This window comes from Peromyscus maniculatus, chromosome 5 (assembly GCF_049852395.1).
Source record: "Peromyscus maniculatus bairdii isolate BWxNUB_F1_BW_parent chromosome 5, HU_Pman_BW_mat_3.1, whole genome shotgun sequence".
Classification (NCBI taxonomy): Eukaryota; Metazoa; Chordata; class Mammalia; order Rodentia; family Cricetidae; genus Peromyscus; species Peromyscus maniculatus.
The window spans coordinates 52,608,448-52,632,033 of NC_134856.1; the positions used below are offsets into that span (position 1 = coordinate 52,608,448).

Below are 23,586 nucleotides of genomic sequence, written 5' to 3' on the forward strand. Positions count from 1 at the left end.
AAGGATAAAGGAAGAAAACATCTGTGGGACTCAAGTCACCATCAGGTGTACCTTACCCAGTGAGACCTGCAAACACCTGCCAAGCTGTGCCCATCGTGGCCACATTGTTGAGAGCAGAGGAGCCCACAGGAGGAGGAGGCTGGTGTGAAGGGGAGACCACAGAAACAGCTCACAGGAATGGGAGCAAGGCTTGGAGACCAGCCAGGAACAGAACATTTCCTAAGCTGTCTTGGAATACCACAAAAGCCCATCTCAGTTTTCCTCTCAATGTTTGCATTCATTGGCTTCCCTGTGCATAATGGATTTCTCTGATAATAAGTCAGCATCCAAATGGAGGGAAATGGCCATACCATGTCCAGCTGCTCAGAGACTTGTATTTTGCTAAGTTTCGATTCGTGTATATGTGTGTGTGTGCGCGCGCGCGTACACGTGGGTGCTTGCCTTGTTTTTGAGATAGTCTCTCACTGAAGCCCAGGAACCCTCTTGTGTCCCATATACACACCAATGCTGGGGTTACAGACACATGCCACCTAGCTTTTTACACGCATGCTGACGATCTGACTCAGATTTTCACACTTGTAGGTCAGTCACTTTGCCGACTAAACTGTTTCCCCAGCCCTTCCACAATATTTTCAGATGCATTGTCAATAATTTCTGAGGGAAGGTTTCTACAGGTGTGTTCTAAATAAAATGGCCTTTATTTAGAAATCTGTACTATATACTTTTAAATTTTTATATAAATGTTTATATGTAATATATACTTTGTACATATAACTATCTTTTCTATTTTCATGTAATATGATGGCTATGTTAAGTTGCACAGAAAAGTTCTGCTTTTTGTCTTCTGTCTATAATGTGAGTTGGGGGTCAAGATTCATTATTTTCCACATGTAACTCATAAATGGCCCAGTGTTTGCTGAAATGATCATCAGCTGTAACCAAAAACACTTCTAAAATAAAATCATCCACCGTTACGAAAGCAGAGGAAAGAGTTTCAGAGCTTATAGACAGCAAATAGCTGGATGTGTAAAATACGTGAAGCAGAGTGGTGCCTGGGGACACTGTCCCTTTCATTTATTGCAGTGTTGCTGGCAAATTCCTCAGCATGCAACGGACATTCTGTGGATACTTGTTAAGATGAATCCTCGCATCCCACCATCCTGAGTTGGTTGCTAATTATAGGCAGAAGGAATCCAGGTAGCTAACACTGTGGGTCAGCACCATTGGCCGGCACTGAAGGGTCTGTTGTTAGGATACAGCAAGGGTTAGCAAGTCTGCAAGTGTTGGATAAACATCGCTGAAAAGAACAAAGCTTTGTTCACGTGTGCACAGAGAAAGGAAATGCACATGCACATGACCTCATTATAAAGGAGACCATGGGAAGAATAAAGTAACATGAGGGTTGAACCACCTGTTTAATTTACTGTGAAGAATTTCATATGTCACATGGCCAAGTCTGCCCTTGTCCTCAATGCTAACAAATTCGAATCCCCCGTCCTAGTGTCTCTTCTCGTGACAGACTCAATGACAAAAGCCACTTAGGGGAGGGAAGGCATTTATTTGACCTATTACTCCAGGTTACAGTCCACTGTTATGGGGGAAGTCGAGGCAGGAACTTAAAGCACCATGTCCACAGCCAAGCACAGAGAGTGGTGAATGTACCCGTGCTCTCTGTCTGTCTGTCTGTGCTCAGCCGGCTTCCTTCATTCTTATAACGTCCATTGCTCACCTGATGAGATGATGCCACCCACATTCAGGGTGGGTTTCCCCACATCAACTAGTAATCAAGACAATACCCTATAGACATGGCCACAGGCCAATCTAACCTAGATAATTCCTCAACTGAAACTTTCCTCCAGGCAACTCCAGGTCATGGCGAGTTGACATTTCAAGCTAACCATCACACCCGTTACTATATATGCTGTGTGACATGCCAAGCTCGTTCTGTGCATATTGTCTTATTTATATCCATCGAAGCCTCTACCCAGTCAACTCTGAGCTAGAGATTAGGTTCCTCCTGGAAGCTATATCCTTTAGGTAAACACAAACTCATGAACATGTTTGCTGGATAAATTCCTCACAGGCTTTACCTTGCCTCTTTATCCTCAGAAATAAATAAGGATTAGAATGCTTTCTGATATTTTATCTTTTAATTTTGTAAAACCAAGGCCCAAATGAGTGAATGGCAGCTTTCCAAGTTCAATGTCAGTTCTCTGTACAGCTGCAAGGTCGGCAGCTCCAACAGGCAAGACCCTGGACATCCTCTGCTCTTCCTTCCTGCTAACCTGCAGCTTTCCAGGTGGGAGCCAACCTGAGTTCCCAGAGCATGTTACACTCTCCAGACTAACATGTAGCCCAGCTGTTCTTGGAAGAAGGCCATCATTCTGTCTGTACTCACTAAATTCAAGTCCCTGGGAAAGATCCTGGGGAGAAGTAAGGAGCTCTAGGTTCAGTGAGAGACCCTGTCTCAAAAAAAAAAAAAAAACACAGTGGAGAGTGACTGAGTGACAGTCACTGAGTGACACTTGCCCTAGTGAGGGTTTCTATTGCTGTGAAGAGACACCATGACCACAGCAACTCTTATAAAGGAAAGAAAGCATTTAACTGGCGCTGGCTCACAGTTCAGAGGTTTAGTCCATTATCATCACGGTGGGAAGCATGGAATCATGCAGGCAGACACTGAGCTGGAGAAGGAGCTGAGAGTTCTACATTTGGATTGGCGGGCAGCAGGAAGAGAGAGAGAGACACTGGGCCTGGCTTGAGCATCAGAAACCTCGAAGCCTTTCCCCAGTGACATACTTCCTCTAACAAGGCCACATCTCCTAATAGTGCTACTCCTTACGGGTTTATGGGGCCATTTTCATTTAACCTACCACAACATCCAACATAGGCCTCCACACGCATGTACACGTGCACCCACACACAAAAATTAATTAATTAAAATTAAGATAACTCAAACCCCTCATCTTTCTGATGAAGACCTCTGTGGCCAATCAACCCCATCCTGGTGGTCATTACAAAACACACCCACTTTCTAAAAAAAGAGAATGGCATAGTTCATTCAGAAGTGAATGAACTTACAAGCTTCAACACATCATCCTCAGCTATCAGCCCACACTGGTTATGCAAAACTGTGTTTTACATCTGGTATCTGATTTGCCACACTGTTTAACAGAAAAATAACTTTATCTATTTTTTCCCAATTAAAAGAAGTAATGTTACAATCCATAACTCCTCCAGCTCTGCTTTGGTAAATTAATGCTTATCTATTGTTTTTAAATCACAAAGTGAACATGGCTATAGAAATGTAAAATGGTACTATTTCATTTTAATCTATTTAATTTTCCATTCTTGAATTACATAATGGGGTTAAAACATTGAATAGAATTAATAGAATGAGTATTTAATTAAGCAGTAATGAGTTTCTAAATGGATGCTTGAAGAAACTGGCTTCACAGTTATGCAAGAATCAGATAATAGTCTTAACAAAGAGTATAATAACTGTGTTGAAATGTTTTTTTTTATATTTAAAGATTTTTATTTTTTCTGAATTCTCTCAGGAGTGTTTGAACATAACCCAGTTTCTCGATTTGCTTCCGGGCAAATCTAAGTGCCTTTTCCTAGCTCCCAACACCCCACATCATCGAACTACCCACAGTGCTCTGCCAAGTCCATTGTGAAATGATTCTCACTGGAGCTCCTGTGTTCCACCCACACCTCCTTCCTTCTGAAATGCTCTGGCCTCTGCAGCTTCTCTGGTGGCCTGGCCTTTGTCGCTTCTCTTCCAGGTGCCAGGAATGAGTGCTTGCACTCCCTGTACCTCATTAAGGGCCCCTCTTCCTTCACTTTCAGGGGATTCTTCCCTGATGAGCTTCCTCAAACTGAGTGGGGTGCCTGCCCCCACCATCAGGTGCTGCAGACTCTCCTAGAACTATGTGGCTTCTCTTTGAACAGTTAGCATCTTTTTATAGTTATACATTTCTCTTCTATCTGATTCTCTTTCTGGTCTATAAATCCATGATAAAATAGACTCTACCTGCTTTGCTTCCTAGCCTCTAGGTGGCTGGATGGATAATGGTGGAGAGTGAATGGTTGAATGAAGGATGAATGAAAGTCAGACAAATGGTTATGGGGGTTGATGAGTAGTTGAAGGAATGGACAGTTGAATTACTGAATACATAGATGGTGAATGGATGGAGGTTGAGTGGTTGGACAAAGGATGGATAGGAGATGGAAGATGGATGGATGGATGGATGGATGGATGGATGGATGGATGGATGGGCAGATGATGGTTAAATATGGCTGTCTCTAAGAACACATGAGTTTCATCCATAATACACATTCATGAGAGTTTCTAGGATACCTTTACATTCCCATTCTTTGTGGATTCTTAGCCCACACACAAACATGGTGTCCTATGGCAGCCCCTTCAGTAGGTACAACAGGCATGAAGATCTCAAGTTATGAGAACAGTTGCACAGTCTTCACTCACATACCTGTGACCTATATATTGACCTTATCAATTAACGACCTCAAGGGTCTGTCCATCAGATCTTCAAACCCAACCACATGCTAGGTACTGTGTTATGTTCTGAGCATCAGGCTGATTCCTCCACCAGTTACCACCAGATTTTAGTGTTAGACCCTGAAATAGGGAGGGGCCTCCAGGATCAAGGAAATTTTTAATTAATTTCCTCATACCGTAAAATGTAATTTTTAAAGCCCATAAAAATTATGGAGAGTCCAGTGAAGACCAAAGCTTAAAACTCAGACCAAAAAAAATGCCTGGGGTTTGTTTGTCAGGGTTCTCTAGAGGTTCAGGAACTGCTAGGATGACTACATGCCATCCTAATATTACAATACATACTAAGAGGGTTATTAGATTGGATGTGGTCCTGGTGGTCCAACAATGGCTGTCTCACTTCAGAAAGGCTATCCTTCTGCATTCTCTCTCAGCCCTCACTGCTGCTCCCACTTCCTGTATTTAAAACCATTCCTTTATTTGGAGAGTGGCTTCTGAGTCCCTTCCATGCCCTGAGCCCCATGTGAGGAGCTGGAGCCAAAGCCTCCAGCCACCTCAAGTCATAATCTGTACAGTGACATGTGACAATCAACTGCTTTGCCTGGACATCATCCTCTGGCTTATGTGTGAGACATAACACCGTCTCCATCTAACTTGGAACATAGAGGACATCCCAGGCCACAATTATCTGTCCAGTTTCCTAAACAGCAGGTATCACAAGAACAAGGACTATTGCAGTGAGGAAGAACAAGGCTCCAGTGTCCTGGCTCTGGGTGTGCCAGGGAATAACCTCTGCAGCTTCTGGGTGGGGTCAGCAGCAGACTGATGGGAAGCAGAGCTTACTAAAACCAAGAGGCGAAGGTCTGGCCCATGATCCACTGTAGGACTTGGGACAGGATCCTTCCTTTACTTTCTTCTCTACCTTCATCTTCATCTGCAGTCTGAAGGGATTAGGGAGCTTTGTCTCACCAAGGCCCATCCTGAACAACTGGCAGATGGAAATCGTCCATCACAGCACTCTAACCCACTGAGCCCAGATGCTCTGACGGCCCCTCTCTACCAAGTCAGGCTGCCTCCTCCACCCACCGGGGCCGACAGTTACATTGACACTTGACTTGTCATGTCTCTCAGCCTGGTCAGTGCATTAGAATTATCTGGGCTCCATCTTGAATCTCTGGCCTTGTCCTAACCAACTGAAGTGGCATAGGACCCAGGAATTAGTAAACCTCATAGGAAACTTGAATACGAAGGTAGGACTCAGAGCTGTGGACCTGGTTTGGTTTGGTTTCTTTGATTACTGATTTGCTTTACTTTTAGTTTTATTTGCTTGTCTGCTTTTCAGAATGGAGAGACAAAAAGATGGGGCTGGTAAACTTTCCTTAAACAGGAATGGTAGGAATGGGGTCAAAGTAGTTACTGCTGGGGCCATTTCTACGGGACAGCATCCCCCACAGTCCCCTCCCCACAGCTGAGCTCCATCCTGGCGTGCATCCTCAGACTCTTATGACTTGCCCAGGTTTGCTGAGATGCCATAGACAAATTAGTTTTCATCCCTGCCCCATCCCCGAAACCAAGCCTCAATATGGAGGCTCATGATTAATGATTTAAAAGTCAATGAATCAGTGGCTGTTTGCAAAACCTCATTTCTCAAATTACTCCTCTTTGAACACAAGGCCTTTTTGACATCATCTTACCGTGTCTGGATTCTCACTGCTACTAATTGAAATTCCTAGATATTTCCTCATCTTGTCAGTTCCTTGGTCTACTTGTTTATGAAATATTTGCAAACAGATTACTGTTCACCTGAGTGTGTCAGAGGTAGATGCCAGAACAATGCTTCACACTTCCCACTCAAAGGAAATGTGCTCATGATAGTTCATGAGATTCTCTGTCGGTGGGAAAGCTCATTTTTCATGGATTGATTGATTCCCACCACACCTACATGCAACAAGTATTTGAGATGTGGTACAATTAAAACCATGGCTCCCAGCTGCAAACATCTGTGTTTCTTAGGAAATAGTTTTTTAGTCTTGTGAGCTATGAGGGATGAGCTCGGCGGGGTGGGATTGATTCTCCTTGTTAGGGAGTAGTCGGGCAGGGTGTGGCAGGGCAAGGTGGGAGGCAAGCCTCGTGTGTCCAGCCCCAGCCTCTCCACTTAAGTCTCACCCTCTGCCTATCTGGTCATCTTGAGTTCGAGGTGGGCACAGCTGAAAGAGCAACACCCTCAAAGGCTGGAGCGATCGCTCACTCAGCAAGGTACTGTGGCCCGAGCATGAGGTCCCAAATTAGATCCTTCTAAGCTTCATTTAAAAGCCAGGCATGCACTTATAATCCTAGCAAGAGGGAAGCTGAGACAGGAGGATTCTTCGGGCTCCCTGATCAGCCAGTCTAGCCTAATTGGTGAGTGCCAAACCAGTGAGAGAAGGCACTGAGGATGGCACCTGAAGTTGTTCTCACATGTACCCACACAAACATGCACCCACAGACGTGCACACGCACGTGCGCACGCACACACACACACATCCACACACACACACAATAGTTGTTCATGCAAAACACACATACAATGACTCACACTCTACCAGAGTTCACTTCTTGTCCAACAATAACTCAGAAAAAGTGTTCCTGGCTCCCAGATGTCCCTCCGTGGGAGACTAGACACCCAAACTTCTTTATCCTTTGACTCCACACTCCCCTGGGGCTCCTAGCTATGTGCATTCAAGTAGGCAGAGGGAGAAAGAGCAAGAAAGGGGGTACAGATGCTCTTAAGCCTCTTCCCCAATCTGGCAGCATCCTTTCCCCAGGCTCTTCAAGAGCTAAGTTTGTCCCATGGCCTCACCCGAGTCCAGGGAAAGCTGATTTGTAGAATGCAGCATCTTCCTTGCCATAATCCCTGCATTGTATATTATTAAATGAGACGATAGGTGTAGTATACTTCATGTAGTTCACACAGGAAGAGCTCTGTTATTGGTGTCTGCTAGAAACGTTTCAAAACACTGACTATCGCCACCTGCTTTGTTTGCAGTTCCAAGCCACAGTGGAGGAAGGAGCCGTGGGGGTCATTGTCAATTTGACAGTAGAGGACAAAGATGACCCCACGACGGGGGCCTGGAGGGCTGCGTACACCATCATCAATGGAAATCCCGGGCAGAGCTTCGAGATCCACACCAACCCGCAGACCAACGAGGGCATGCTCTCTGTGGTCAAGGTAAGGGTGCCTCCAGTGGCGCCTCTGTTCTCCCATGAGTGTCTAGGGCCCTGTGAAAGGTGTAGAGAGTCACAGAGTTGAGAAAATCACAGATAAATTAATTCTACTCTCCCCCAGAAGCCCAGAGAGGAACACTATGGGCTTAGAGACTTCAGTGCCTCTCACTTTCTTCCCTGGTGAATGACACCATTTGCATCTGAGGCAGGCCAGGACGATAACAAAGGGCAGAGCAGGAACCTTGATCTCAAGTCCGTGTGTCCTTGACCAAGTACCTGCCCACATTTTCTGTGCCTCAGTTTACTCATCCATACAAAGCCACTGTTCATGCTGCGTATAGTTCAGGATGGCTGTCAGAGTACATTCTGCTTGCTGAGACAGGGGTCATGTTTCTGGGTAGCTGTCTTAGTTTCTTTCTTCGGCTGTTACAAAAAATACTCTGACCAAAGCCACTTAAGGAAAAGAGGGTTTAAGTTTGACTTGGAGATGAAAGTCATAGTCTATCACTGGTGGGGGCGTCACAGCAGCAGAGGCTCGGGACAGCTAACCATCCTGCATCTGCAGAAAAGAAGCAGAGAGCAAGGCATAAATGCAGACATGGTGTTCAGCCCCGCTTCTCTTCTTTGTACAGTCTGGATCCCCTGCCTAGGGAATGGTCCCACCCACAATTAAGAAGTCTTCCCATGTCAAATAACATAAACAAGATGATCCCCCACAGGGTGTGCCTGGAGTCCCACCTCTTGAGTGATTCTAGATTCGGCCAAGTTGACAGTTCACACTGACCGACCACCACAGCCACTGAATAGCAATGCACATTTGTTACTTAAGGTTCTACAGGCTGAAGTCTGGGATCACAGGGCCCAGAAATTCAAGGCCCAGTGAGAATCTGCATCCGCGTAAATGGCCCCTCCTTAGTCTGTCCCCATGCAGTAGAAACGGAAAGCCAGCTCTCCCGTTCACATGGCTCTATGTCATAACCAAGTGACTTCCTAATGATCCCCTTGCCAATGCCCTCACATGGGAGCCTGTGACCTCAGTATATGAAGTGGGGGGACATGCCCAGCCCATAGTACCATGAGGACTTCGTGAGTAAATATGTACAGTGTTTGTGACAGTAACAGCTACTTCCAGTCTGCATCAGTTCGGTTTTGCCGTGACAGCAAGTGAGCATAAATTTGGTGGCCAAACATGAGTGTGAATTGATTATTAGAAGTCCAACAAGGACCTCACTGAGTGAAACTGAGGGTCTGATCAGGACTGGCAAATCCTGGGGGCTTGAAGGGAGATTCCATCTCCTGTTGCTCCCTGCTTCTAGAGGCCACCTGTGGCCCTAGCCTCACGGCCTCTTCCAATATCTTCAAAGCATCTAAAACCTCTCTGTCGCTACTCCTTGATGGCCATCACCCCATCTACCACACCTTCCGCCTTATGATCCCATCAGGTCCACTGGGTGATCCAGGATAATCCCTTATCTCAGGGCCTCTCATTTAATCACATCTACAGTCTTTTGACCTTAGACTCTTGGAATCAAGAACTGTGGGAGCGTTATCCTGCCTACCACTGAGTCTCCGCCAGTTTTCCTTCTGTTACTGTGGTGAAACACCAGCCCAAAGTAGCTTGGGGGAGGAAAGGACTTCTGTCAGCTTCCAGGTCACAGTCCATCAGTGACAGAGATCAGGGCAGAAGCTCAAGCCAGAACTGAAGCAGAACTCATGGAGGAACACTGTTAGGTAGGTAAGTAGATAGAATAGATAGATAGATAGATAGATAGATAGATAGATAGATAGATAGATAGATAGATAGATAGATAGATAGACAGATAGATCGATAGATAGATCGATAGATAGACAGATAATCTTCTATCCTTCTTACACACCCGCCTAGGGATAGTACTGCCCATAGTGAGCTGGGCCCTCCTGCATCAGTTAGCAATTAAGACAGTGCCCCGCAAACATGGCCACCATCTGATCCAGACAATCATTCAGCAGAGGCTCCCTCTTCCCTGGAGATTCTGTGTTGTGTAAAACAGACAATAAAAATAAACCAGTACCTAATCCTGTGAGTAACTTCCTCACATCAGTATCAGAGCCACTGATCACAACAGGTCATAGACACTTCTGTTTCTAGAGGACACAGAGTCTGGGTTCCTGCCCTTCCCTCTGTGTCGCTTCCTCCCTAATAACAGAGACAGAAGAACTGTTGGGAGAGCCTGGCACCGACCATGCAAGGCTGCTGCTTTCAACATGTGTTTGCCCAGACTGGAGGAAAATAAACAGCATAACCAGAAGCCACTTAGAGGAGAAAGGGGTTTATGTCCTCATACAGGTTACATTTTACAGGATCTTCATCCGCCTTCTGACTCCTCTCCCCTGAGAATGCAGGGCAGGAAGTCACATAGACCCAAATTCCTGCCTCAGGCTCCTGTCCGCATCATCCTCCTGAAAAGGGTACTCACTGTGCATGTCTCTGAGGAGTCTGCTACTTGCCTGTGCAGGGAACCGCTGTGTTGGGGGTTCAGCCCTGTCCTGCCTCATTGTCTCCCCGTGGATCTTAGTGGCAGGAGCCCCTCCCAGACATGTTGCTCTCAGTGCTCAGTGTTTTCTGTGGTTTGGAAAGAATGTGGCCTGTGATGGGCAGGAGCACTGCCTTAACTCTTTTTGCAATGGGGCTTCCTTTGTGCTCTCTGGCATAGCCAGGGGATCTTCACCAGGACTGCCCACTGACATTGGGACAGGACAACATCTTTGTGTGGGACTGACCTGGGCGTGGCCTTCTGTCCAGTAAAGAGCTGTAAAGCTCTCACATCAGGGTGATGATGGAAACACTCCTCCATAGTGGAGGCCCAGCACCTTTACCCCATGTGTCTTGGACCTAACTCTTATTCTTATGTCACTCTCTATTACAACAGTCCCTGAAACCAAAAGACTCTGGCCGTATTATAGACAGCCAAGTTCATGGGACATTCCCAGACCCCACATTCTTTTCCCTAAAGAGGACCCCTGAAACGGCACCAGACTTAAACCACAAAGCCCAGAACTGTCCCCAAGTGTTCACAGCTGCTCATGCATTGCCAGAAGGACCGTGTGCAAAGCAAACACCCTTCCTTCAATGAGGTGTGTTTCTTTCTAATGCCCTCCTGTCTGCTCCCCAGCCCCTGGACTATGAGATCTCTGCCTTCCACACCCTGCTGATCAAAGTGGAAAATGAGGACCCACTGGTACCAGACGTCTCCTATGGCCCCAGCTCCACGGCGACTGTCCACATCACAGTCCTGGATGTCAATGAGGGTCCAGTCTTCTACCCGGACCCCATGATGGTGACCAAATGGGAGAATATCTCTGTGGGCAGTGTGCTGCTGACAGTGAATGCCACAGACCCCGACTCCCTGCAACATCAGACCATCAGGTAGGTGAGCCGCTTGGGACCCACAGGGGGAGGCGAGCAGGAAACCACCTTCCTCTTCAGTTGCCAAAGCTGGCTGATCTGGTGGTTGGTTGCCTGTTGCAAAACGCTGCTAAGTTAAATTTACCGTCCATCTGGATGTGTGGGAGGGAAAAAAAAAAAAAAAAGAAAAAAAAAAGCTTGAACCTGATGGGCCAAAGGGCTCTCAGTGAGAGGACAATGTCGTTATCCCTGATTGCATCTGAGGAAGGGACTGGCTTTGGAGCTATGTTCCCCAATGACCCAGCCCAATCTGGAGGGTCATAAAGAAGAACCGCTCCATGTGGGCTCCTGCATCTCAGAACTTGATGCTCTATGAAAAAGGCATTGGTTGGTTCCATTTGCAGGTGGAGGTATTATGAATTCCGGCATGGGGAGTCAGTTCAGTCAGTGAAAGGCTTGTCACCCAAGCCTGGAGAGCCGAGTCTGTGTTCCTGGCACCCACAGAGAAGGTGCAGCAGAGCGCAGCTGCAATCCCAGCACTGGGGAGGCAGAGACAGGAGGATCCCTGCAGCTTGCTGGCTAGCCGGTCTAGCTGAATTGCTATTACTGTTACACCTGTATGTGCACGAGTATATAAACACAACTTGATCAGCCCATTTGAAGTTGATTGTAGGTATATGACTTCAGGGCTGACCACTTGATATTGGATAACCAATAGGAGGCCCATCTGTGGGTGTAAGGATAGATTTCAGAACGCAGTTAGGAGTCATGCGGGTCTAATAGAGTTGCAGTAATAAGTCCTCTAAGATCACTATCCCAAGGAGTTGGCTGGGTTTCTATCAGAAATGACTTCCCTCCCATTGAGTGGGCCTTAAGTTCAATCGGGTAGCTGTTGGTTACTGCCAAGATAGAAGTGCCACTATTGCGCCCTTAGGACTCGTTTGCCATGCTGGCCATCACTGTGGTTCATAGGCAAGACAGCCAGACAGGACTATTGGTTGCTTCCCCTCTGGGTCAACTTCCCTTCTGGTACTATGAAAGCTAGTAGTCCTCAGGCGGCTCCAATCTTCCTAGTTCTGCTTATTCCTTAAGCTCTGCTCCATGATTCAGAGACAGTCTTTTTATAATGAGGTTTCATCAAGTGCCAGCTGCTAGAAGATGCCCCCGCTGGAACATTGTCACACCATGAACAAGTCACTGCACAGGCCCGAATACCGTTTGTCTCTGCAAAGAAAGTGTCCAATCTTTCCTTCCAAAACACCATCCCCTGCTTGTGAAGGGCACACATGATCAAGACTTAGACACGCTTGTAATAAATGAGTCTTTTTTTTTTTCTTAATTTGAAAAAAATTGCGACAAGCCCCTGACCTTGTCTCCCATAGAGCGAGCTGGCAGGGGAGAGGCACAGGTTGCTTCCCACCCTCAAAGCGGGGTTTCTTTTCACTTCTAGACTTTCTGAATTGCCAGATGAACTAGAGGATGGTGCAAAATACTAGCAACTCCTCTGACAGTGAGAATGGGAAATCACCTTTCTTCCCCTGTCTTCTCTTCCTCCCCCCTCCGCCCCCACCCCGCTCCCTGCTGAGGATCCAGCAAAGGAAAAGGCAATTTAGCCATCAAAGAGAGCACTCCTTAAGGACTTAGTTGTGAAACCTGTAACTCAGCTAAAGGCAACTGGGCAGACAAGGCTATCTTTAGGGCACCTAACCGTCATTTTGTGTTTCTACAACAGGAGGCGGAGGCAGGAGATTCCTGCAAGGGGGGGGGGGGTGGTGGGAATGATCTGCAGTTGGAATGAGCATTGCTAAGCCTGGGCTCTGCCTTGCTGTCTCAGCTCCGGCGCTGCTGGGGACCAAAGGGTTAATGGGATGGAGCATGACCAGTGGGGGTTCCTGGGGAAAAGCCACAGAGCCTACAACAAGGGCAGACTAGTGGGAGGGAGTGTCCCTCTGGGTTCTCTAACTGAACCCAGCTCTGGTCTGCAGTAAGCAAAGGGTTAATTTGCAAGATGAGCCTGTGGATGATTACAGGATAGAAGAGCAGGAGGTAAAGCAGCTAGGGTCTGCCCAGGCTCCAGGGCGCCCCTAAGGTTCCAAGTGGCAGGAGCTGGTGGCCTGGCATGTCAAGGCTTCAGAGGGAAAGCAGTATCTCCAGCCACCATCCCTCTCCTCCCCTCCCCTCCCCTCCCCTCCCCTCCCCTCCCCTCCCCTCCCCTCCCCTCCCCTCCCCACCCCTCCCCATATCACTCCAGTTCACACTGCCATCAAGTCACTGTGCTTGAGTAGAAGATGAGCCTCTGGCAAAGGGCGCCTAGCTGGAGGGGCAGCTGAGATATGACCACCTGTCATGGTGGACCAGGAAAGCAGCCAGGAGACGGTGGCTGGTGGATGGAACATGGTGCTTACGCACTGAGAGAGGTGAATGGAAACACCCCTCCTTGCACAGGGAATAAAGGGTAAGATGAGCTGCAAAGAGGAAGCTGGTTGGTGATAGCTAGGACATTGAAGGACACCAGAGCCATCATCAGAACCTGGAAAGCACAATTTGGGCTGTGGAACAAGAGGCCATGGTTCCCCATTGTGCCCCAGTACAATTGTAGGAGCACCCACTGTGTATGGGGGGAGGGGCTACTAAAGATTTCTATAGCAGAGACGAGGAAAACAGGGATGCATAACACAGCAGGACTGATCACTACTCTGCTACATAAGTCACCAGTGGCCTGGACCCAGCTCAGATTCCCCTGTGCCAAACAATGCACAGATTAGCCCAGCTGATTGAAATGTGGGGGCCTGGTGCCCAGTGGGATGGTATTGGAGTGCTGAGGTGAGAGTCCCTTTTCACACACACACACACACACACACACACACACACACACACACACACACCAGTGCTATTCTTCCTGGCTGGCTCCATCCTCAGCCAGGTTTGTATGTCTCCAAAGCAATAAGGTCAGCCCTGGACCCGTCCTCTATCTGCCTGTAGAAAGAGCCACATCCTCCCCAGAAGCATTGCAGCCAGTCCCAGGAGGGGTTCATGGAGCCATTTGGGACATGTGACCCTGAGGAGCAAGGGGAAGAACAAGTGTGGATGGTCTGGCTTTAGTGTGCAGTCCCACAGTGGACCCTAGCATCCCATGTGAAGGCTTGAACTGGTGCCACTTAGAGAAGTCTGGGGCCCTTCTCAAGAGTGCTGAGTTTCAGGAGGCACAGATGGGCCTGTGGTTGGAAACCACAGAAACCCTCAGACAACACAGCTGCCCTAATTCTCTGTGGCTGGTCACCTAAGAGGGTCAACATCTGCTCACAGGCCTATCTGAGGGATGCTGGACTGGCTAAGAGATGCTGAACTGGCTGAGAGATGCCAGGATGGCTGAGGGATGCTGAGTTGGCTGAGGGATGCTGGGTTGGATGAGGGATGCTGAGTTAGATGAGGGATGCTAGGCTGGTCTCTTTTCCCAGTATGAATCAGAATTGCCTGTCAAGTATCCCTTTCCCAGCTTAACTGGCTGGATCTTCCCTCCTTTCCCATCATCCTCTCCTCCCCCCCTCCCCCCCCCCAGTCCATCCCTTTTTTCTTCCTTCCCCCTCCTGGCCCTGCCTTCCCCTCAATTCCCTCCTCTCCTGGTGCTGGCTCTGAGCTCATGAAACATCCCTGGCAAGTGGACCTGTTGCCTTGGGGAAGAAAAGGCTCCTTAGTGATGGGGTGTTTGATCCAACACATTAGAAAATGCTTTCCAGGGAGGCTGTGTGTACAGGGGTGAGCAAGGCTGAGTGGAGGGGCCAGGCTGGAAGAATCTTTCCCACTGCTCTTCATTGGGATGCTCAGAGTTCTCAGGCTAACAATGACTTTGCAAGTGGTCTCTGGTCTCATTACTGCTGTGACTCAAATAATTCTGTAGGGAACAGGACTTTAAGGGAGGGGAAGTGTCACTCTGGGAGCTATTATTTTGTCTCAAGATCTCTGAACTTAGCTGACTAAGGTACAAAAAAAAAAAGGATGCTGACCCAGCCCTATGCCCCTAGCAGCCTCCACTCACAGCTGTGCTAACATGTCCCTGTGCTCCTTCATCCATCCCATTCTCCTTCTGTGTCCTTTGCTCTGTCCATCTCTCTGGGCCTTCCTCTCCTATCTCGGTCCTGCTCTGCCCTTTTCCCTCTCCCTCTGTCTCTCCTGGCATCTGTCTCACTCCAAACTTCTCTGCCTGTCTGGTCCTCCCCTCCTCTCCATATTTCTATTCTTTATCTGCTCCCTACCCTCCGTGAGTGATTGTGTGTGTTCATGGGGGAGAAGGGAGAGACCAGAGGTCAACCTCAGGAGCTGCCCACCTTGAAAGGCTCTCGCTGGCCCAGAGCTCACCAAATAGGCTAGCCTGGCTGACCAAGAAGCCCCAGGGGTCCACCTGTCTCGGACTCTCAGTACTGGGATTGCAAGCACACCCCGCCATGGCTGGATCTTACTGTATGTGTTTTGGGGATCAAACTTGTGCCCCCACGCTTAGATGCAAACACTTCTCCAGCTGGGCTTTCCCCCCAGCCCCTCTCCCTTCTCCTCTTCCCGCCATGCCCTCCTTGCCTCTCCCTCCTCCTCTTCCTTCCACTTGTGCAAGATGGGAGTGAGGCATCTTCCAAAAATGTTGTCGTGGCTCCTCCTGCTCCTCCTCTTCATCCCCCATTCTGTTTCCCCATTTCCTTTCCTCATCTCTGTCTCCATCTATTCCAAGATCCCCTGGGCTGGGCTGAAAGCCAGTGAGTGCCTCCATCCATCTCAACTCCAAACATGCACAACCCCCAAGCCAGCAGCAAGTAGCCATGCCCTCCTCAGCCAGCATCCTGAGGGCATCACGTGGGTCCAGTGATGATCATCCCAGCCTCCTCCAGGAGGGGGCTCCTCCTGCCCCACGCCCACATCTGGGAACTTCTAACCAACCCCTGATCTGGTCCTCTTGTCCATGCTCTCCTGTGTAATGGAACACACATCTGGACTTAGCATTGACTTTTACCTTGCAAGGGGATGTCCAGAAGCCCAAGTACTTGATCTCTGCCGTGCCTAGAGCCCTGAAGGCAGGGGGTGTCCAGGCAGCAGGTTGTAAACTCTCTAGAAGGCGTTCATTATTGAAGCCCATTGACAAGCCCATCACTTGGTGTGCTCTGCTCCAAGTTAAAACAGGCAGCGGCATCTGAGTGTCAGTGAATTCCTTCTGTCTGGTAGCTGGATTGAGACAGCTCACGGAGGAAACTTTTGAAATGGGAGAAAATATCGGTAATCATCCCATTCAAGGTAATCCTCTTTAACAACCTTATTGCAGATCCTTGAGGTTTGGGGAGAGGCACAGGTAAAGACTTCTCTTATTAGTAGCCCCAAATGACTGATGTCACCCATTCTTCTGTATCCTGCCACTCACGCCTTCAGATATGCCAAAGAGCCATCCATGTGTGGAAATAGCCGTCGTTTTCCACTGCTGAATAATAAATACCCCATTACCCCATTGCTAGTACCTGCTGTGTCGTCAGAAAATACATTCGGAATATGACAGGAGGATTCTAATCTAAGGGGCTCAGAAGAGAGAGTCTTTTCCTCACATAAGACAAGGTTGAGGCAGGTGTGGCAGCCCTGAAATATGGCCAAGAACCTAGGATCGATCTTTCCACTTCTGTTACTGCTACATTGGCACTCTCTTCCTCCTGAACTGTTGTGGCTGCCAGTGCCCCAGCCTTCACATCTCTATTTCAGACAGCAGGATGGGGAAAAAGAAATGATAAGGGATACTTCCTGGGAGTGTTTTTCTGTTTTTTTTTCCAGTGTGTGTGTGTGTGTGTGTGTGTGTGTGTGTGTGTGTGTGTGTGTGTGTGCGTGCGCATATGCATATGCGTGTGAAGGACCAAGGTTAACATCAGGAATCATACTAGATTGATCTTCCACCTTATTCATTGAAGTGGTTTCTCTCAATCAAGCCCAGGACACCCTCATATGACCAGTCCCTGGAGATGCCCTGTCTCTGTGTCCCCCAGGCAGGATTACAGATGGGTGGCGGCATGGCATCTCACCTAGCATTTGCATAGATTCTGGCATCTGAACTCAAGTCATGGAGCTATTTATTCCCCCACTTCCTGTTTGTGAAGGGGATTTCCTTGACGTCAGCTACTTTTCAAGCCCTGCTTCCCAAAGTTGTTCACTAGTGTGCAGCCTGTACAGCTGAGGTCTTTGTTAAGGGAGAATGGACACTGACAAGGGACTGATGGTTTCCACCACATGGATTAAACCTTTCCATTTAACAAGAATCTACACAATTGATTTTAAATGAAAACATCCCATGTCTTAATCAGTTTTCTATAACAGTAACAAAATACCAGAGATAATCAATTCACTTAAAAATAAGAAAGAGACTCACATACATGAGATACTGGGTTCAAATCCCACCACCACAAAAATCACAGAACCAGAAAGAGGGAAGATGTATTTAGGCCCATAATTGCAAAGGTTCCATCTGCAGTCTGTCACCACAGTCCATCATCCATAGTACATCCTTGTTCACTGGGGGTGCGGGGAGGTTTACCTCATTTGGGGGGGGGGGGGTGCTGTAACACAACAATCTGTTCATTTCATGGAGACCAGGAAGCAGAGAAGAAGGTGGGCCTGAAGTGTCAAGTCCCCCTTCAAGGGCATGCCTCCACCGACCTAACCTCCTCCCATTAGGTCCCACCCATCAAGTTCCCACCATCCAGGGACCAATCTCTTGGCACACAAGCCTTTGGGAGATGTTTGTCCAAAACACAGACTCCAGTGACATTAGATACTATATTTTTCTTAACAAAATAATAGAAAATTCAAGGAAGGCTGGGGACACACTCAGTATGTAGATCTCTTGCCCAGGATTCACAATGCCCTGGGTTTCACTCCCAGAATGCCATAAACTGGGTGTGCTGCAATCTCAGCACTTGAGAGATAGACGCAGGAAGATCAGGCGTTCATGGTCTTCGTCAGCTACATAGCAAGTTCAAGGCAAGCCTGGGCTACATGAGCAGGACTGGAGTTGTAACCCATTCACCCATCAAGTCAGTGGTGTAATTTTAGAAGCTGCTGTAAGCCTGGCTCAGCACGATCTGCCGCATATTCTCTCGTGAGGGGTGGTACACGCTTGAACGTCCCAGAAGTGTGTGGTCATAAGAAAAAGAATGTTGGTGATGTGTGACAATCCTGGGAGAAGGAGGAAGAGAGAGAGAGAGAAATATCAAAATCAAACATCTGAATTAAGTGTCTCAGGGTAGCTCCTGTGAACCAAATGATATTGTCAGAAATGCTTTGAAGTTTGCAAAGTAGGTAGGCATCTCACCTTGCAATACCTGAGCAGATACCAGGGAGATGGCAGGCGATTGGCTGTGAAATATTTGCCTTGCCAAATAATTGCAAAAGAAAAACAAATTCCTAAATCATTTTAAAATTTTTGTAGGAAAAAAATCCACTTGCAATATGGATATGATGAGGTGTACTTTTTATGAGTTGGGGTGAAGACTCCACAGGATGAAAAACTTCTGAGGACTTCAAAAGTCTGAACACAGGCCAGACCTGGTCCTGGGCCTGGCATATGCCAAGAGCCCAATTAACAGATGTAGGAAAGAAGCTACCCTATCCATCAGTTCTCAACCTGTGGGTCATGGCCCCTTTAGCAAACTTCTATCTCCAAAAATATTTACATTACAATTTATAACAGTTGCAAAATTACAGCTATGCAATAGCAATGAAAATAATTTTTACGATTGGGGGTCACCACAACATAAGGAACTATATTGAAGGGTCACAGCACTAAGAAGGTTGAGAACCACCACAGGTAGATGATGGTGGCTGGGTTGGGGTGTCTGAGTGCCAGTATTTAAATGCATGAACAGACGCGATTAGCTTGTTCTAATTTTTTATGTTATTTCATTGCTTGTGTGCACGCTAGGGTGCGGGTGTACAACAGGGCACACGTGGAGGCCAGAGGACAATTGGCCCGTATTGGTTCTCTCCTTCAGCTATGTGGGTTCTGGAGAGCAAAGTTAGAAGAGTTTAACAGCAAATGCCATCACCGCTGACCTGTCTTGCTGACCCCCCCAAAAAATGTAGCCTAGGCTGGCCTCAAACTCATAATCCTCCGGCCTCCTCCTCTTCAGCATATCCTACCAGTGTTCTTGGCCACAATCTCTTTTCATCTTCACACACTGGCTGGTACCCAAAAGCTGTGGAAGTGTTTCCAGTGGCCATGTTTTTATCTGGTGCCAGGCAGGGCGACCAGCCCCAGGAGGGGCAAGATAGCAGGACATAAAGGCTCTTGGAGGTTGTCTAGAGAGCCCTTTCCCCCTGCCAGCCCTCCTTCCGACACCTCGATCCAAATTGAGTCTGTTCTTTGAGTTTGGACTCTGAATCCTACCCAGATTAGATGCTTGTCCTTTGACAATGAAAGCTCTGTCCTGGGTTTTCTTTTTCTTTTCTTTTTTTTTTTTTTTTGGAGGAGGTTCTGTCTTTTTATTGTGTTATCCCCTCCTCTTGCCCCCTGAAATTGGGCCTTTTCAGCCGGATGGCACTCATGCATTCAAAATGGTAGAGAATGCAACAGAATAATGAAAATACAGCACCAAAAGATTTGTTTAAATGGCCAATTTCATCTTTCTCCGGTCTTTCTGGACTCACCAAGCCTTCTCTTCAGTGCCCTGTTAAATCTACTATTTGGAGCCTTTCTAAAGAAAACCACACACACACACACACACACACACACACACACACACACACACACACACACACACACCAAAATATAAAAGGTGGTAAGTTGGGCAGAAAAATGTCATTGGCTAACTGTGAGACTTTTATTCTGTAATTGCTAAGGCCTTTGGAAGCAGAAAGCAAAAAAGAAAAGGGAAAAAAATTCCAATTGGCTTGAAAATAAAATCATGTCACCCCCAGGATTCTAAGACACACAGGTACCCAAGATACATAAGCAATAAATGTTCAGTGAGAGAATAGCCACAAATGCCCTAACCAGGTTTCAAACTCAGATTTAAGAGTTTAATTTGAGGTGCCACCCCTCCTTCTAAATTTTAATCAAACATTAAAGGCCAGCTTATACCCTGTCTACCCAGGGAAATTAGGATAAGTCCCTCTATCTACTACGACCTATTAACACTTCATTCTAATTACATGTGGTTACTGACCTCAATAATAAGATTTGGGGTGAGGTAGTTTTGTTGTTGTTTTTTTAATGAGTCCAGATATTTCTTTCTGCAGTCAACCAACACAGCGCTTGAAATATAAATGAGTTGTTTATGGGAGTCCTTTGTAATTTTTAATTAAAGTGATGTTCTTCAGTTGGAGGTTTATGGCGGTGATACATTTTATCGCCGCATTGCTGTGGAATTCTTAATTATTTATGTAAATGTATTAGTGGAGCCAACCCTCATTTTGAGTGGTCAGATTTTTCCGTTATGAAAATGTCCATGGGATAGAAAGTCTAATAAATTACACAAGTGGATCTTTAAAAGTCTAATTCTCTGGTTACTAAGAATAGAACCCTGGGTTTTGGCATGACCCAGAGACAAGATGTCCATGGCTTCCTTGGGTGACAGGCGCTGGGTCTGGTCATCCGAAAGCACTGGGTAAGCAGTCAGAAGGTTATTTTATGAATCAGCTTTGTAACATCTGTGTACACGTGTTGTTATGCATTTGCCACAGGGCAGACGCTCATTGTTGAAAATAGGGTTTCAAATTGGCTATATTTGAATATAATTATCATTTGCCTTCTTGGCAGCCTCAGAAATTAATTCTCAGAACCAATCTGAAAAAATATTGACAAATGTTAATATTGCTTCTTGCCTAATATTTATTTTCTAAGCCATCCATTTGCTTAGCTTTGAAGGTTGTTTGACTTGGGGATGGTTTTTTTTTTTAAGGTTATATTTCATGTAGCCCAGGCTGGCCTCACACTTCTATGTAGCTGAGGATGACCTTGAACTCCTGACCTCTTGCCTTTTTCTCCCAAGTGCTGGATTTACAGATATGCCTAACTATGCCTAGTTATGCTTAGCTTTTAATACTCTGTAATAGACATTCTAAATAGGTGTGGATCACTGGTGGTAGAGCATAGAAGGGAGACCACCCCCTTCAGGAAAAGAACACTTGACAGTCAGCACCACCAGCCAGCACTGGGCTCATCTCAGGGTCTCACCAGAGGCTGGTCATAGCATCAGCCTGTGAACAGTAAGGACACAGTGGACAGCAAGTCAGAGAACTAATGCAGGAACCGCCCCCACCCGCCCCCGCCCTCTCCTCTGGGACTTGCGACTTGAAGTGATGAGACTCTAAACTGAGGTCCTAACTCTGTGGCTAATCTGGGGCTCCCCTGTGGGTTCCACCAGCATGTCCAGGAATCACACTCTAAAATGAGACCTCATGTTAGCATTTGTAGCTACTGCTGACCCCTACATGAAGGCTTGTGTATGGTGGGGAGGACCTCTGCATTTGGGCCAATCTCTTCATTCAGTCAGTCACCCGTGAATTTACCTGTTCCAAGAACAGGTAATGGATACCTACAGCACTGTGGGGGCATAGCAATGAAGACAGCAGTTAAGAATATCCACTGTCGTTACTGAGGTAGGGATCTGGAATCTGCACTAGCTCCTTACACTTACCAGACACAGTCTGCCACTGAGCTACAAGCTACACTCTCAGCCCCGTTCTGTTTCCACTGTGGGGGGATGCTGGAGGTCTAGCACTGAGCCTCGTGCATGCTATCCAACTGCTCTAACACTGAACTACATTCCCACTCCTTGTTTTGGAGGACAAGACCACATCTCATGCTAAGCAAGAAATATTTTTAATTGACATCCAATGTGCATTCAGAGGACAGCAAGATGGGTGAGCAGTAAAGGCACTAGCCACCAAGCCTGACCACTTGAGTTCCATCATCAGGACCCACGTGGTAGAAGGAGAGAACTGACTCCTGAAAGTTGTCCTCTGTCCTCCACACGTACACAATGACATGAACACACACACACACACACACACACACACACACACAATTAATGCAATTTTAAAACATTACAAAATACATCTCTTCATTGCTTGCTTCTCTTTCCTCTACTGCTAGCCTCCATGTTACATCCAGGGGTACTCGGTGCCCTCTTCTGGCCTCCTTAGGTACTGCATGCACATGGTGCACACACCTATACTGAGGCACACACACATACATGCAAAATAAAATAATTTTTTAAGGACATTATTTTAAAATCAAAATTACTGCAACATTCACAATAAGTAAAGCAGGGGCATTTTAAGTAAAGCAGAGTAGCTGTTGCTGAGTCTCCTCCTGTATCCAGCTGGGGCACTGGCCCTGCACAGCGGTGCTGGCACCACTGGCATTTCTCTATGAAGAGCATTCTGGGGAAGGCTCCATGACTCTGGATTCCAGAACAAGAGTAGAAATGAGTTCTTCTGAGGTACAGGCTGAGGGAAGATGTTCTGTGCCCATTCGGAACTGTTAGCCAAGAAGGTGAGACATGAGTAGTCACCCTCTCTGTGACAGTCAGCTTCCTGACACAGTCAAGAAGACCTGAGCCAAATCAACTTACAAAGGGAAAGAGTCATTTTTGACATGCAGTTTGGGAAGTTTACATCTAGGATCATGTGATCCTGTTGCTTTGGAAACATGTGACAGAGAAACTGTCCAGCTTCTGGCTAACCCCATAGCAACAAAGAAAGAGAAAGGAGCCATGGTTTTCCAGTCCCCTGGGAGGGCATGTCCTCAGTGACCTGAAGACCTTTCACTGGACTCTGCCTCTCAGAGGTCCCACCACCTCCCAGGAATGTCAGGGATGGGGAACTAAACCTTTTGAGTGCAGGCTTTCAGAGAACAATCCAGCTGCCAAACAAAGCAGGTAAATAGAGACCTCTTCATCTATGCAAATCAGCTTCAAGGCTTGAAGTAAACAAAGAAGTCCGCTTGAAAAGAGAAAGAGACCACAAAATGTTTCAAATGGTTAGTGAGAAAAGGGGAGCCACGGAAGAAAGTGGAGAATAATGAAATAGGAAGGTGATTCGAGGAGCAGCTTAAGCGTCATTCCTAGAAATCCAACTGGTATCTCCTCATGAGTGCCATGCATACCTTTGTGAAGTGGGTGTGGCCACCTTGTTCTGTAGCCGATGATGAGTGGTGTTCTAATAGCCATCCATGGTCAGGCAGTTTGGAGAGAAGGGACTGACACTCAGGTCTGTTTTGGTCAGAGAGCTTTGAAACAGGGAAACTATTTACTTTACAAGAACAGATGTCATACAAAAACATCTGCACCCCCAAGAGTGTCCTTGTTCTTAAAGCACTGCCATATTCTCTTAAAGGGATCTTGGTCTCATCCTTTCGGAGGGTCACCATTTGAAGAGTCTGTGCCGTCTCTGCCCTACCCCCCAGTCTATCCATTCCCTTCATGTCTGGGCTTATTTTGAAGCCTGGGGTAAT

General features: G+C 47.0%; 1 protein-coding gene across 2 annotated transcripts in view; it reads left to right on the forward strand.

Annotated features, from left to right (window-relative positions):
• The window catches only part of Cdh13 (cadherin 13), a 1,016,171-nt gene that overhangs the window by 922,784 nt on the left and 69,801 nt on the right, over positions 1–23,586 (forward strand). For both annotated transcript variants that reach the window (XM_006986350.4, XM_076572196.1), the window contains exons 9-10: positions 7,548–7,730; positions 10,879–11,132. In XM_006986350.4, coding sequence (XP_006986412.1) covers positions 7,548–7,730; positions 10,879–11,132 — 437 coding nt within the window. The remainder of the gene's footprint in view (positions 1–7,547; positions 7,731–10,878; positions 11,133–23,586) is intronic.